At 34.2% G+C, this 15890-nt stretch overlaps 1 protein-coding gene across 1 annotated transcript; it reads left to right on the top strand.

Moving 5' to 3' along the window:
• The first annotated feature begins 853 nt into the window (after positions 1-853).
• On the top strand, positions 854-14880 carry lix1 (limb and CNS expressed 1). The gene is made up of 6 exons (XM_073841351.1): positions 854-1151; positions 5591-5754; positions 9199-9339; positions 10020-10115; positions 13663-13740; positions 13928-14880. The coding sequence occupies exons 1-6, from the start codon at positions 1100-1102 to the stop codon at positions 14309-14311; spliced, it is 915 nt and encodes a 304-aa protein (XP_073697452.1). The 5' UTR covers positions 854-1099; the 3' UTR covers positions 14312-14880.
• Positions 14881-15890: the final 1010 nt, after the last annotated feature.

Here is a 15890-nt window from a genome sequence, read left to right as displayed (position 1 = left end):
ATATTTTAAAATGTAATTTATTCTTGTGATTTCAAAGCTGAATTTAAGCATCATTACTGCAGTCACATGATCCTCCAGAAATCATTCTAATATTCTAATTTGCTGCTCAGAAACATTTATTATTATTATTATTATGCTGAAAAAAAGCTGAGTAGAACAGCATTTATCTGAAATATTGTAACATTATAAGTGTCTTTTGATCAATTAAAAGCATCCTTGCTAAACAAAGTATTAATTTCTATAGTCCCCCCTCCAAGACTCCAAGCTTTTGAATGTAAAATGTTATAAAAACTTTTTATTTCAGATAAATGATGATCTTTGGATCTTTTCTGTTTCTCGAACAGATAATCAGCATATTAGAATGATTAGAAGGATCATGTAACACTGAAGACTGGAGTAATGATCAGTTATTTTAAATAGTAAACATATTTCACAATATTACTGCTTTTGCTGTATTTTGGATCAAATAATTGCAGGCTTGGTGAGCAGAAGAGACTTTAAAAAATCTTATTGTTCAAAAACTCTTGACTGGTATTGTATGATTAACTAAAAGGAGTGCCAGATTTATAATTATGTTTTAATGCATTTTTCCACCAATTCCGGGACCTTGTTAAGTCAAATAGCCATTTAAGTGGTCAATAAAACAGTCAGAAGTTGTCTGCTGTCCATCTTGGATGTTTGTTCAGTGAGTTGGGCGCTGCATATGTAAAGCGTGTTGCGAGGGAAGGCAGGGGCATGCTGTGAATGAATGGAGAAGGGGGCTGCATTCCTGGGCCAGGGCTTAGTCGACTCAGTCGAGTGGGAGTGTGCAACAGGCTGTGAGAGTGTGTATGTGGCGAAAGTGTGTGTGAATATAAGCGAGTGCAGTGCAACAACCAACCTCACAGCTAATTAGTTCAACCCTTGACAAAAGGTGGGCCAGCCACTGAAGAGAACCCCCGGGGGCTCCACAGACCGCTCAGGAGGCTAGAGAGGAGAAGGCTAATAGGGAACCTCCTCATCTTCACTCTTTGATGGAGCTCAACTGATGTTTTGAACTTCTCCAGAGCATGTGAGAGCTGGAGACGAAGAACTGCTGCAGGACGCGTGGGACTAGCAGATGGAGATCATGTCTGGACCAGATTCTGATGATGACAGGACCTTCAGAGACTGTGAGTAAGACCTAGCAAAGTGTGGATATTGTGACCTTTGTGTTTCATATTCTTCAATGTCATGAAAAAACAATGCAGCATCCCATAGATGAGAATTTTATAGGGGGAATTTGTGTGTCCTGTTGAGTCAACGAGACTAACTATATGTCAAAAAATTATATATAAAACTATATGTCTTAAAATAGTTCAAAAGGTACTGCAATAAACAATATAGCTCTGGATTCAATTTTTTTCTGTATTAGGCGGTTCAGCCCATTAAGTGAATATAAAGAGATGATTTATCCTTTAATTGTGGAAGGTTACAGATTTTAGTCTTGGTCTACTAACAATTTAGATAAACCAATTAAAAATAGCCTTTGGTTATCAGTAGATATATATTGATTTTATTACTTTTTGTTGGAATTTAATATTTATACTGATATACAATACAAATTTAAACATTTGGGAGATTTTTTTTTTCTTTTTTGGAAAAAGTAATACACATTAAAATAATAATAATAAAACAGTAACATCATTTATAATGTTGCAAATAAGTACTATTTCAAATAAATGTTGTTCTGTTAAATTTTCAGTCCATTTATCAAAGAATTCAGAAAAAATGATCACGATTTCTGCAAAAAATATTAAGCAGCACAAATGTTTTCAAGTGTTTTCATGATTTCTGAAGGACCATGTGACACTGAAGACTGGAGTAACTGCTGCTGAAAAATCATCTTTGCCATCCCAGAAATAAAGGATGTTTAGAGGTTTAAAATTGTAATACTATTTGACAATATTACTGTTTTAATTGTATTTTTAATTAAATAAATATAGCCTTAGTTACCATAAGAAACTTCTTTCAAAATTATTGTTTCCAACGCTAAACTTTTTAATGGTCTAAACATACATAAAAAAAAAAAAAATTATTCTTCAGATAATTTAAATAATTCAATTAAAACGGTCATCTGATTGTCATATATATTGTTTTTATTACTTTTGTTAGAATTTAATATTTATACTAATATACAACTAGCCATTCAAAAGTTTTTCCAACTAAAATGAAAATAATAATAATAATAATAATAATAATACAGCAACATAATTTATAATGTTGCAAAAGAGTTTTATTTCAAATAAATGTTGTTCTGTTTAATTTTCATTCCATTTATCGTAGAATCCTGAAAAAATGATTATGATTTCTAGAAAAAAAATTTAGCAGCACAAATGTTTTCATGATTTTTGTAGGATGATGTGACACTGAAGTCTGGAATACTACTTAAAATTCACCTTTGCCATCAAATAAATAAATTACATTATAAAATATATTAAAGTAGAAAACAGTTGTTTAAAATTGTAATAATATTTTACAATATTACAGTTTTTATTGTATTTTTGATCAAATAAACCAACCCAACTCCAAGCTTTTAAATTTGCAATATTTATTAATTATTTTTTATAAAAAGAAAATGGCAGCAGTTTTCTGTGAGGATTAGGGGTAGGGTATAGCAATAAAAAATACAATTTGTACAGTATAAAACTCTGATGCCTATGGAGAGTCCCTGTAAACCAAATAAACAAGTGTGTTTATATGTGTGAGTGTGATTTTACTAGAATGAAGAGTATTCAGATGAGAATTGCAGGTGACAATTGTGTGGAAGACATACTATGTGCTGAACATTGGCCCTTTATGCCATCTATGACTAAGGCTGGCAGCCACTACAGGAATATTTAATGATATTTCATTTTTATCAGCTAGTCTGGAAAGAATACAGAGTGAAATAACCTCATATTTTAAGGGCCTTTTGATTAAATCAAAGTTCATTCACAGACACAAGCTCATATACTAGCAGACTGGGATGAAACACTCACATAGTGTGTTTTGAAGCGTACAGACACAGACTGGGCAGGGCTCGCACCAGCTGACTCTTTCAAACAAACAACAAGTTGGAAATTTTCGTGCTGTAAAAACAAGTCTGTGTTCCCACATACATAGTCTTTTTACAAAAATATACCTTTGGTTCCCCTTCTCAATATTATTGCTGACCCCTTTAGAGGGGGTGTGCTTTGTATGCCATGCCGGAGCTGATTAAAGCAAGGCTGCACAAATATTGCACTTACTGTGGGTGTGAAATATTGAAATCACACCACAACTCCCTGATGTGTGACGCTTGTCCACCTCAGAGCCCATGGGCACCTGTTTGTTTTGCTTGGAAAACGTTTCCATGTGTTGACGCCAGACAGCCGTCACACTGACGTTACAATGAATGTTGGTATAAATGGAAAGATAGACGTGGATGTAAACAGTATTTTTGTTAAAAATGTGAGCGTGATTATTAAATGAGCTGGAATGACTAAGTAAATGAGTAAAATTACAATAAGCGAACTTAAAATGATTAATAATATTTATCTTTGGTTTTCTCATGCCGCTTTATGATTGCACAGCATAACAGTGATTTAAAAAGTTTCTTGAAAATTGTAATTTGCAACTTAATTTTCGAATTCCTATAGCTAAAACATGTGTGAGTTTGATTCCCAAGGATTTTAATTGAGTTAATTGATGGAATACTGTATATACATTGAATGCAACATAGATTGATTTAGATAAATGTGTCTGAGGGAAAAATGTGAGTAAATGTTGTGAAACACTGAAAAATAAACTGAAAAATGAAAATCCTGTCATCATTTATTCATCCTATGTTGTTCTGAACCTGTATGAGTTCCAGCCCTCTGTGAAACAAAATGTCTGTTTTTTGTCCAAACAATAAAAGTCAGTGGGGCCCAGTGCTGTTTTGGACCCCATTTACTTCAATTGTATGGACAAAGACAGTTAAAACATTCTTCAAAATATCTTCTTTTATGCTCAACAAAAGATAGAACTACACGAGGGTAATTCAATTATAATCTCATGAAGAAAAAAAAATATAACCTCTGACAAGCTTTTTTTTTTTTTGGTGGGGGGGGGGGATACATTACAAGGGGGAAAGTCTTTTCTGTTAATGTAAATGCAGAATGATGACACTTGCACTTTAACATGCTGTTTCAATTGCCTGTTGCAAAGATTATAACTAACGTGTCGGGTAACTTTGAGTATCACAGACATAGATCAGTGTAAAATGGTAACTTTCATTTCAAAGTTTTGGCAGAGACACTGTCTGAACTGGGTTTGTTTGATGAACAGGCACAATTTCAATAAACACGGCAGTCAAAAACCTCTTATGTAATCACTTTGACTCTTAGACATTATAAACAGCTGAGCCTCTGTAGCTTATTAGTGATCTGTGTGGTAAAAGATTGAATATCAACAGACAAGATTTTAATAAAATACAAAGTATCATCACTAAGCATCTTAAAGGGATTGTTCACTCAAATTTACTCACCCTCATGTTATTCCAAACCTGTATACCTTTTGTATTTATGCTGCAAGACATTTTAATTTAATAAAATAATCATTATCTGTCAAAGTTTTTAGTAAGTAATCATCTTGGTGAAATTTAAAGTAAATCTCATAGTCTGTGACCAATAAAAATACTATTAAAAAGAAGAGCTAAACATAAGTTAACAAATAAAATACACTACCAGTCAAAAGTTTTTGACAGTACAATTTTTTTTAATGTTTTTTAAGAGAAGTCTCTTCTGCTCACCAAGCCTGCATTTATTTGATCCAAAGTACAGCAAAAACAGTACAATTTCTAAATATTTTTACTATTTAAAAGAACTGTTTTCTATTTGAATAAATTTTAAAATGTAGTTTATTCCTGTGATAGCAAACTACATTTTTAGCATCATTGCTCCAGTCTTTAGTGTCACGTGATTCTTTAGAAATCATTCTAATATGCTGATTTGCTGTTTAAGAACATTTATTAGTATCATTATTATCAATAAGAGAAATTAAATTATAGAAATGAAAACTTTTATTAAGCAGAGTTGCTTTAAATTGATCAAAAGTGATGATAAAGACATTTATAATGTTACAAAAGATTTCCAATTCTTCTTAACTTTCTATTTATCAAAGAAACCTAAAAAAATCTTCTCAGCTGTTTACATAATAATAATAATAATAATAATAAATGTTTTGAGCGACAAATCAGAATATTAGAATGATTTCTGAAGAATCATGTGACTGGAGAAATGATGCTAAAAATTCAGCTTTGAAATCACAGGAATAAATTACATTTTAAATATATTCAGATAGAAAACAGTTACTGTAAGTAGTAAAAATATTTCAGAATTTTACTGTTTTTGCTGTACTTTATATCAAATAAATGCAGGCGAGCAGAAGAGACTTCTTTAAAAAACATAAAAAATTTTACTGTTTAAAAACTTTTGACTGGTAGTGTATATTTTTTACTGCCATGAGATATTATTATATCTCCTCACCTGTATATGTGCATAGTTTGCACAACAAAATATATTTAACATAATCAAATTTCAAAATATTTTCCTTCTTTTGCTGCTTCTAGTGAATGTTGTGGGAATGCTCCATCAGTTTTGGGAGCAGAAACAAGTAAAAGGCATGATGATGGAGACAGAGAATCTGGTAGTCTATGAGTCCATTCCCTCACCCGGTCCCCCATACGTATGCTACGTCACTTTACCAGGTGGCAGCTGCTTCGGAAATTTTAAGGTAAGTAAACTAAATTTGAATTTCTACTACATTTTTATTTGGCATTTACCATACACGATATTCTCATACAGACACTATTTGCTATTATAAGGTATTTTGTTCATTAATTAGCAAAAGATTTGTTTAAAATGAACTTGAATCCCTTCAGCTTGGTGTAATTCTGGCCTTTTTCCATTACTAAATCAGATCTAGTGTCTTTATGAACAGCAGCTCATCAGTACTATTTTGTTGAGGCATAAAAAAGGCCCTTGTGCGAAAATGAGGAGGGCCAACAGGTGGTTCTTATTTGCTAAATTACTCCTGCCAGCCGCCAATCAGTGTGTGGCATTTCCTTTCAGTTCAAATGAAATTAATCTGTGAAAAAAATAATGAGTTTATTTATTCATTTGTTAATATGAAGCACATGACATGACTGCAAACAGATCTTGTCATTCTGAAAAGTTTTTTTTTTTTGCTTCTCTGATTGAACTATATTAAAAAATAAACTAAGGACTATGGGAATTTATTATAATTGTCTGAGGAGACTATAACAACAGTCCTCCCTTAGCCAATCTGAAGTAGAATGTATGAAAGAATGTCATTGCAATTTTCCATTTGAAAAGATCCCATATTTTTTTCAAGATTTTGATAGTTTCTATTTGAAATGACTGGTATTTGAGAAAAATTCTGAACTAGCTGCTGCTCTTTGAAAAGACTGAAGTACACCAGAGAATTACCACTCCAGTGACACCACTGTCTGAATCGCCTGTGATGTTTGATCAGTGATCAGCACACCGAAAAATACTATTGGACTTTTTACAGATTTTTTAAATTCAAAGAGTAGCCCAATTCCACAAAGGAGTTTTGTTTTAGATCAAAGACTAAGGCTGCGTTTACCAAAAGCTTTGTAAGCCTAAGTAGATCGTATACAGACCATTGGTGCCAGGGGTTTCTACAATCTATTTAGACTTACAATGCTTTTGGGAAACGCAGCCCAGAACTTTTTTGCAACATCTTCTATCCTCAAAACACTGCTCTCATATATTTTTGCTTTCCTATTCTGATTTTTTTTTATTCTCAGAACTCCAAACGTATTCATCTTCATTCCAGCACTGCTTGTAAATGTAATAGCCTGATTATTATTTTGCACAGTAAGGGTTTTCAGCAATATTGCAGATCCAGAAACTAATCTCAGCAGTGTTAGCCTCAAATCTGTCTTTAATCGTGTTTGTGGTTCACAGACATCATCTAAAACATCTTGTGATGTGGTTAGTAGGAATTCTGTGGCTTTGTGTTTAAGACATGCTTTTGAGGACTAGTTAAACTTAAAGGATTAGTTCACCCAAAATACAATTTTACTCACCCTCATTTTGTGTGGAAGACAACAGGAGATCATATGGAGGCTGTGCTGGCTGCTCTTTTCCATGCAATGAGAAAGAAAGGGATTGCTCTTCTAAAAAAGAAGTATACTTATTATAATATTAGTGCTGTCAAAATAAGCGTGTTAACGCAGGTGATTCATTTTTCCAGTTCAACGGCATTAAACAGGTTGGGCACCCCACTCACAACTGCTGCTTCTCTCTCTTTTTTTCATCTCTCAAGAAGTGCGTTTATTTACTCACAGAACATCCTTACGTTCTTATGCGGATGAAACTATGAGCATGCGTGTTAAATCCGCGTCATGTTCAGCAGCAGCAGCTCTTAAAGTAATAGCAGCCAAATAAGCTAATAACTCAGCTGCTGTGATGTCTGTTAATCAAAAAACAAAACAAAAAAGAGATAATCAGTAACTTTTGTAGCTTTAAGAATTTGTCTGTATTTAATTAACTATTTAGTGTTTTGACTTTGACTATTAAATTTCTGAATATTTCCTACTTGCTGAAGGACACATGTAAATAAAGGGTTTATGTGAGGACTTGTTTAAAGTTCACTTAAATTAGATTAAAATTATTTTTTAAGTCTAATAAATGGTAACATTGATAGTTCTTAATTATACTGTAATGTTGAAGGGCTAAAGTCAATGGTGAAATGGTGAAACAGTAATATCGGCATCAGTGATGCTCACCTTCAGTCATAAAGTAAATATTTAACAAATATATAAAAATATATTGTCTTTATGTTGTTTCTACATTCATTTGAAGATTGAATGTGATTTTTTTTTCAATATGAAAGTATACTTAAAAAATTTATGTTAGGTGATCGTGATTAATTTCAGAAAAAAAGTGTGATTATTTAGTTATTTTCTTTTAATTGATTGACAGCACTATATAATATACTTTAAAAGAATATAATTAATATATTTAACTGAATGCAAAGTTTCTTTCTTGTGAGAATCATAAAAGATGATATTTTGAAAAATGTTCTTGAAAACATCTTATTTTTGTGTTGAACAGAAATTCACACAGGTTTGGAACAAAAAAATTGCATTTAAATAATTTACATTTATATTAGCTGAACTTGTAATTTCATAACTACTTCTATTGTCATTAAAATATGCTGTGTAAAAAATGTGATTACAAAAAAAACTATTTAAGTTTTCTACTTCAAACACAATTAATTTTTGATTAGTAATGTGCATTGCTAAGCACTTCATTTGAACAACTTTAAAGGTGATTTTCTCAATATTTCGATTTTTTTGCACCCTGAGATTCCAGATTTTCATATATTGTCCTATCTTAACAAATCATACATTAATGGAAAGCTTATTAATATTTCAGATGATGTATAAGAAATAGACTCAAGAATTAGACCCTTACGACTGGTTTTGTGGTCCAGGGTCATATATGCATAGTTCTTTAAAGCTTGACAAAAAAGTAAGTGGCCTTTTAATTGATTAATATTATATTATCTACAATTACAGTTTTTTGAAAAATACTTTTAATTTTTGAAGTAGGCTACACTAGAAGTGCATTCAGTAGATATTTTGAAGAATGCTGGCAATCAAACAGTTGATCGCCATAGTATTTCTTTCCCAATGGAAAACTGTTTGGTTCTTCAAAATTCTTCATATTTTCTTTTATGTTCAACATAAGAAAGAAACTCTTACAGGTTTGGAACAATATGAGGGTGAGCAAATGATAACAAAATTTTCATTTTTGGGTGAACTATTTTTTTAAGCACACTTGCTGTTCTAAAGGACAAAGCTTTCAAGCTTCAGAAAACAATGGAAAAAAGTGGTCCACACAACTCATGTGGTATAATTCCAGGTCTTTTGAAGTCATACAGTAGCTTTTTTGTAAGAAATAGACTGAAACTTATGGCATCATTCACCAATAACCTTCACCTTCTCCTGTTATAAGCACTGTGACCATATCATTTTGTGGTGAACTATTCCTTTGAAGCACAATCAGAGTGTTTATGTTATCAAGAATAAAAGAAATCCTAAAGTATGCCCAATCAGTGCACATTATCATATTTCAGCATTTCATGATGATGACGAATTGAAAGCCCCTCTCTCTCTGACAGTACTGCTACAGTAAAGCAGAGGCCAGACGTGACGCAGCTCGTATCGCTCTGATGAACTCCACGTTTAATGAGTTGCCCTGCCGCCATATCACTCCTGAGTTCATATCACGCAGCGTGAAGGAAGCCGTCAGCACCACCAGCGTGAGTCTCATTACCATTAAGCTGCTTATCAACAAATCATCGAGTTTGCAGTTTACACCGCTGAGATTTACACAATGTTTAGGGCTTTTTGACGGGTGAGTGCATTATTAACAGTAGCAAGAAGTCTCATCTGTACATTCCTGTTCAGTTGTAGATTACTTTTTGTGTATACAGCTCTAAAAGCTTTCCAGTCTATAGAAACAGTATAATTTGGAAATGCAGAAGGCCACCCACTGTAGTTATAGATCCATGTCTTTGCACTGGCTCCATCCCACATGCTCCACCTCATTCCATATAATGAAGAGCAAAGAAGCAATTCCAATGATAAATTGGCTTTGTACCAAAAAAAAAAAAAAAACCTCTACAAAGAAAAGTCACGTCACCCTCCCTCACCCCAAATCTGAATGTAGCTGCCAAGATTTTCGCATTCTCTGGGAGTGTGTGTGTGTGTGTGTGTGTGTGTTTGTGTGTGTGTGTGTGTATGTGTGGTCTCCCTTCACTCTCATGTCATTTATCCTCTGCAGTCTTGGCCTTTTCTCCTCCAACAATAAAGACAAGTTGCTTCAACTGAATAACAAAGCAAAGGGGTGTCTAATGAAACCCAGACCTCCCTCTGTATTTGTGTCTGCTCGGGTTGAGTGATGACACGTCTGTAAGTCATTGTGTCCCACTGTTCACAGGGTAGCATCGCAGATGCGTCTGACCCTGGGACCAGTATAGGAGCGTACTGTCTCATGCTGGAGCTGAACACTGGGAAAACCATGCTGGAATTTCAGGTTCGAAAAAACAGCCTTTATGTAACCCTGCTGAAAACACCAGCTGGTCCAGACTGGTTTACGCTGGTTGGATGCTGGTCTAGCTGGAATGTTTGCCAAAGCTGCTTGACCACGAGAAAACTCGCTGTAATGAAGTATTAGATCATCTATAAATCTGTCATCATTGTTAACCCTCATGTCAGCTCAGATCCATTAAGTACCGACTGTGGAACACAAAAGAAGATATTTTGAATAATGTCCCAGTTGCTCTTTTCCATACAATGACAATAAATGAGCACTGGACCATTCAAGCTACAGTTAGAATATGCATCATAAAACTAGTCCATATGACTTTGACTCTAAACCTGTATGACTTTTGTTCATCTTCATGACATAAATTAAGATATTTTTGATGAAATCCAAGAGCTTTCTGACCCTGCATAGACAGCAACACAACTGACACATTTAAGGCCCAGAAAGGTGGTAAGGACATCATTAAAATAGTCCACGTGACATCAGGGATTCAGTTCTGCAAGCTGAAATGGAACGTCACCCTATCTTATAAATGCATGTTTAGGTCTTATAATGGACGATTTATCCATGTATATCAGTGGTGTTTTCTCAGAGAAAAACGCAACAACACAAATGCTTTGAAATGTAACATTAAAAAGTGTATAAATCACTAGTTTTTCTAAAGTGACGCTGTCCATAAACTCTGTGACATAAACTCTTAAAAAAATGCTCCAAAAGGGTGTTTTTGTAGTGATGCCATAGAATAAACATTTTTTGTTCCCCAAAGAACCTTTAAGTGGACAGTTCTTAAAAGAACCATTTTGAAGAACATTTTAGACTAAATCTAAAGAACCTTTTCTACATTTGAAAGGTTCCATGGATGTTCAAGGTTCTTCATGGAACCATTGATGGCAATAAAGAACCTTTATTAAGAGTGTTAGTGGTCATGGTTACAGTGTCTTGAAATACTTGATACTTAGTATAGCCTACACTCTCATAAAAAAGTACAAATGGGTTTGTGTGTCTTACAGGTTTGGAATGACATGAGGGTGAATAACTATTGACTGAATGTTCATTTTCAGGTGAACTATCCCTTTAAATGGTCTTAAAGAAACTTTGACCAAACACATCAATACAAACTGTAGTATATATATATATATACATACATACATACATACATACATATATATATATATATATATATATATATATATATATATATTAGGGGTGGGCATAGATTAATTTTTTAAATCTAGATTAAATTTTGGAATTAATCTAGATTAATCTAGATTAAAATGGCTAATTTGAATTCTGCTGAAGGCATTCAGAATATGTGTGCTACCCAAATAATGACTAAAAGTAAGTCTTCGAGAACGGGCCAGGTGGCGCATTAGATCAGGCGCTCATCTCATGTTTTCAAAATGCATCACAAACTGCTTGACAATTGCATTTACAACATAATTACCTATACAAACTTGTGTAACCAAGTACTTCTGCGCAAAAGGCTGCACGACGTGCGCGTTGCCGTTAAATACAATCAATGGATTTCTGTGTGCATAGTCTTCCATTAAACTGCGTTGCTTTTAGAAGCGTCAATTCAGTTGTTGCATATAGTTTAATGTCTTTATTTCGGGATTATCAAAGTAAATTATAACTCACGTGCCCCAGTAAAAAGGGTCTAGCAACGCACCTGCCCTGAAGCGGCTTCATAACTGCATTCATGTTTGCACGTCACATTTGATGTGGTAATTCCACAGAAGTTAAAGACTCGTTCTCGCCCCCTACAGTGCAATTCGACTAGGTATACGTCATCCGCGCTAAAATATCAAGGTGAAAGTCATCATATCTTGCGTAGTTTAGACCCAGCACCCAACCCAACTTTGAGAATAGATTAACGGCGATATTTTTTTATCGCCCGATAAGAGTCTTACGTTAACGCAGCACGTTAACGCCGATAACGGCCCACCACTAATATATATATACATATATATATATATATATATATATATATATATATATATATATACACACATACATTGTTGAACCCCTCTGAGCTTCGTACATCTTCAGAAAACAGATGAAATATTTTTGATGAAATCCAAGAGCTTTATGACCCTCCATTGACAGCCACGCAACCGACACGTTAATTGCCCAGAAAGGTAGTAAGGATATTGTTAAAATAATCCATTTCACATCAGTCATCAAGATTACTTTTTTGTGTGAAAAGAAAACAAAAATAATGATTTTATTCAACAATTTTTCTTGAAATAAAATAAATAAATAAAAATGACTGGACTGGAGTCATTATTTCATCTTTTTGTGCACAAAAGTATTCTTGTAACTTCATTACATTACGGTTGAACCACTGATGTCACATGGCCTATTTTATCAATGTCCTTACTAATGTCCTTACTAACTTTCTGGGCCTTGAATGTGCATTGCTGTTTATGCAGGTTTACTCTTGGATTTCATGAAGGTCTTACGGGTTTGGAAAGACACGAGCCTGAGAGGCTTCTTTAATGAGTTGCCCTTTAAAAATCTTTCCTGACCACAAACTTTTGAATTTAATTTGAATATAATATAATTACACTATCAGGGGACAGTGGAGATTATCTGTGAATAATTACATTTCAGTCAGTTTCTCATAGAAAGCTATCAAAAACTAAAAGCTATACATTATGATAAACTGTTACATAGTGTGTGCTTATTAGCATTAAAAACGCTATAATTAGGCTGATGTTTCACATTAATTTATTTCCTAATAACTGCTAGTAAAAGCTTATAATGTGTAAGCTGTCAGAACTTTACTCATGCTACACATTCTTTCAAACATGTGAAAATAGGACGAATCGCTTTCTTGCTTAATTTGCTTAAATTAAAGACAACTTTTGTGGTAGGATACCATTTTTTTTTTTACTTAAACTGCAGCAAAATCTATTTGTGGTTGTTCTCCAGAGCCTAAAGATGAGCACCAGTTCATGTGTATAGAGAAAAAAAAAAAGATAATTCACATGCTGTATGCATAATGAGCCTCTGTTTCACACATAAGTCTACAGTAATCCTCAGGACGACATCAGCCTGTGATGTGAAAAGAAGTAGAAGAAATGCTAAAGCATTACGGCATCTGTTTAGACACTGTCATGTGTTAAATATGATCAGCATAATTCAAAAATAACACCATGTGATGATGTCTCGATGAATTTGATTATGCTCTAGGTCGTCAGTTCTGGCAAATGTACCAAAATATTTTGTCCTGTGAAATTTTGCAGCAAAAAATCTTTGACAAGTCAATATAAAAATGTATTTTGCTCAAAATTCTGTCAGTAATTACTCACCCTCATGTCATTCCAAACCTGTAAGACCTTTGTTCATCTTCAGAACACAAATTAAGATATTTTTTAATGAAATCAGAGCTTTCTGACTCCATCAGGGACCATGGTCAAGGCAGAAAGGTAGTAAGGACGTTGTTAAAATAGGGGGTCAGAGAGCTTTTGAATTTCATCTAAAATATCTTAATTTGATTCTGAAGAAAGCATGTTCTGTTTTTTTTTAATAGGAAATAATGACAGTTTTTCAACTTTTGCACTGGAATGGCACTCTGAAGGCTTTTCGAGAGATGAGATGTAGCCGTCAGGTAAGAATGACTAGCTTTTTCATCTTTTTTGAATACAATGTGATTGGTGCTGTACAAATCGTTCCTCCAAGATGCTGTATGTGTTGCAGGTGATTTCCGGAGTGCCCAAGTCCCTACTGTCCTCAGATCCAATGCTGTTAGTTTTATGTCACACCTTCTTATTGTTGTTTAAATCTCTCTTTTACAGGATGTGATCCACTACTACTCCCAGCAGCGTCTGGATGAGCGTACGCGCAGCCACATGGCACTGGACTGGTTACAGAAGGAGCAGCAATCCCCTGGCCTGCTTTCCCAAGAGCTGCAGCTGGCTATGAAGGAGCTGGGGGAAGCCCGGCGAACCGGCAGGGAACTCCGCTTCTACAAGGAGAAGAAGGAAATCCTGAGCTTAGCTCTCAGTCACGCTAATGCTGAGGATCTGGAGGACTACCACAGTGAGGAGATGTCCTGGAGAGAAGAGACTGAGTTTGAGTACTACGCTCAGGAGGGACACTGTCTGGATGGGAGTACGACCGATCCTTCAGAGCTCTGTCAGTTTCACTCTCAGGAGAGCGATGGAGAATCAGTGGAGTGAGCTGTGTGAGACGAAATGTATATGTACAGACTGTCCTTTTTTTACTATTTTTTGAACATGTGGTATCAAACTTTTTCAGGTTGCTTTCATAAACTTCTAAAAATAAAGGCTCTAAAAGATTTCACAGCAATGCCATAGAAGAACCATTGGGTTTCCCAAAGAACCTTTTAGTGAACAAGTCTTGATGGTATAGTTGACCCAAAAGTGAAAATTCTGTCATTAATTACTCAACCTCATGTTGTTTCAAACCGTAAGACCTTCGTTGGTCTTTGAAAACAGAAATTTAGATTATTTTTGATTAAATCCAAGAGCTTTCTGACCCTCGATAGACAGCAAAGGTGTCCTTCCACGTTCAAGGTCCAGAAAGGTACCAAGAACATTGACAAAATAGTCCATGTGACATCAGTGGTTCAATCGTAATTTTATGAAGCTATACGAGAATACTTTTTGGCTGACGCAGAGAAGAATTGATAAATAAAGTTGTTATTTTAGTTTTTGCGCACAAAAAGTATTCTCGTTTTCATCAAAAATATCTTAATTTGTGTTCCGAAGATGAACGAAGGGTTTGGAACGACATGAGGGTGAGTAGCCTAATTAATGACAGATTTTTTTTTTTTTTTTTTTTTTTTTGGGTGAACTGACCCTTTAAAAGAACCATCTTTTCGTAGCGTTTTTTTAAAGAACCTTTTGTGCAATGGAAAATTTTAACAGATGTTAAACGTTTTTCTAGATGCCAATATAGAACCTTTATTTCGAATCTATGAGATAACATGGCTATTAGGCTATGTAGCCCATGTTCTTTATTTTCTGTACATTTTAACACAGGGGAATGGCAGTAAAGATCGGTTGTATCTCGTTTTAAATAACAAACATGCTTGTGTTAGTTTTACAAATGTGTCGAGAGCATCTATCTGCTGTTGGTATGTTTATTGTATTGTCGTTGTTTTGATAATCTGCTAGTCTACCAGTAGAGGACGCTGTTTCTGTACTTTTGTAACAAAGTGTTGGTCCTAATTGAACAGGACAAAGCGCTAACAGCACTGTCGTTATTCATTACCCGCCCTTGACTAGAACTGTGATTAGCTCATTTTTTATTCCAAACAAATCCACACACCTAATCAGCTTTTATTGAACACTTGTTAATTAAAATCAGTCCTTTGTAGAAGGAATCGTGAATAAATGTTGGATCAATTTGCAATGTTTTGATTAAACTGGTAACTGTGACCAATGTCCATGTGATGCCTTCCTGTGATGAATAGAATGTATAACATGATTTGTCATTGTTTCGTGTGCAGCTTTTGTTAGGTGATTATTACATATGAAGGTTTTTTTTTAAAATCATTTTACAATGTCATCAACAAAATGGTTTGGGGAAATGGCATTTTTCATCTCATTTGCATTTGGCTATAGTGTAACAGCCAATCTCAGCGATGAGAAATCATTCCACCACTTCATTTTTTAAATTAATGTTACACTACACTTTAAAAAGTAACTCCACTTTAAATAACAATGAAAGTTTTTGATTGATAAGTTCATTGGACTTTGTTTTTGACAACTGCAAATCAAGAAATGACTGTGA

This window comes from Garra rufa, chromosome 5 (assembly GCF_049309525.1).
Source record: "Garra rufa chromosome 5, GarRuf1.0, whole genome shotgun sequence".
Lineage (NCBI taxonomy): Eukaryota > Metazoa > Chordata > Actinopteri > Cypriniformes > Cyprinidae > Garra > Garra rufa.
The sequence above is the reverse complement of the archived record's forward strand: the minus strand, read 5'-3'. Positions and strand labels throughout refer to the sequence as shown.

Bases quoted from the DNA above. Each gene is read 5' to 3' on its own strand.
- lix1 (XM_073841351.1), top strand. From the start codon at position 1,100: ATGGAGATCATGTCTGGACCAGATTCTGATGATGACAGGACCTTCAGA. The intron at 1,152-5,590 runs GTGAGTAAGACC...TGCTGCTTCTAG, and splicing joins TGACAGGACCTTCAGAGACT to TGAATGTTGTGGGAATGCTC. The intron at 13,741-13,927 runs GTAAGAATGACT...TCTCTTTTACAG, and splicing joins AGATGAGATGTAGCCGTCAG to GATGTGATCCACTACTACTC.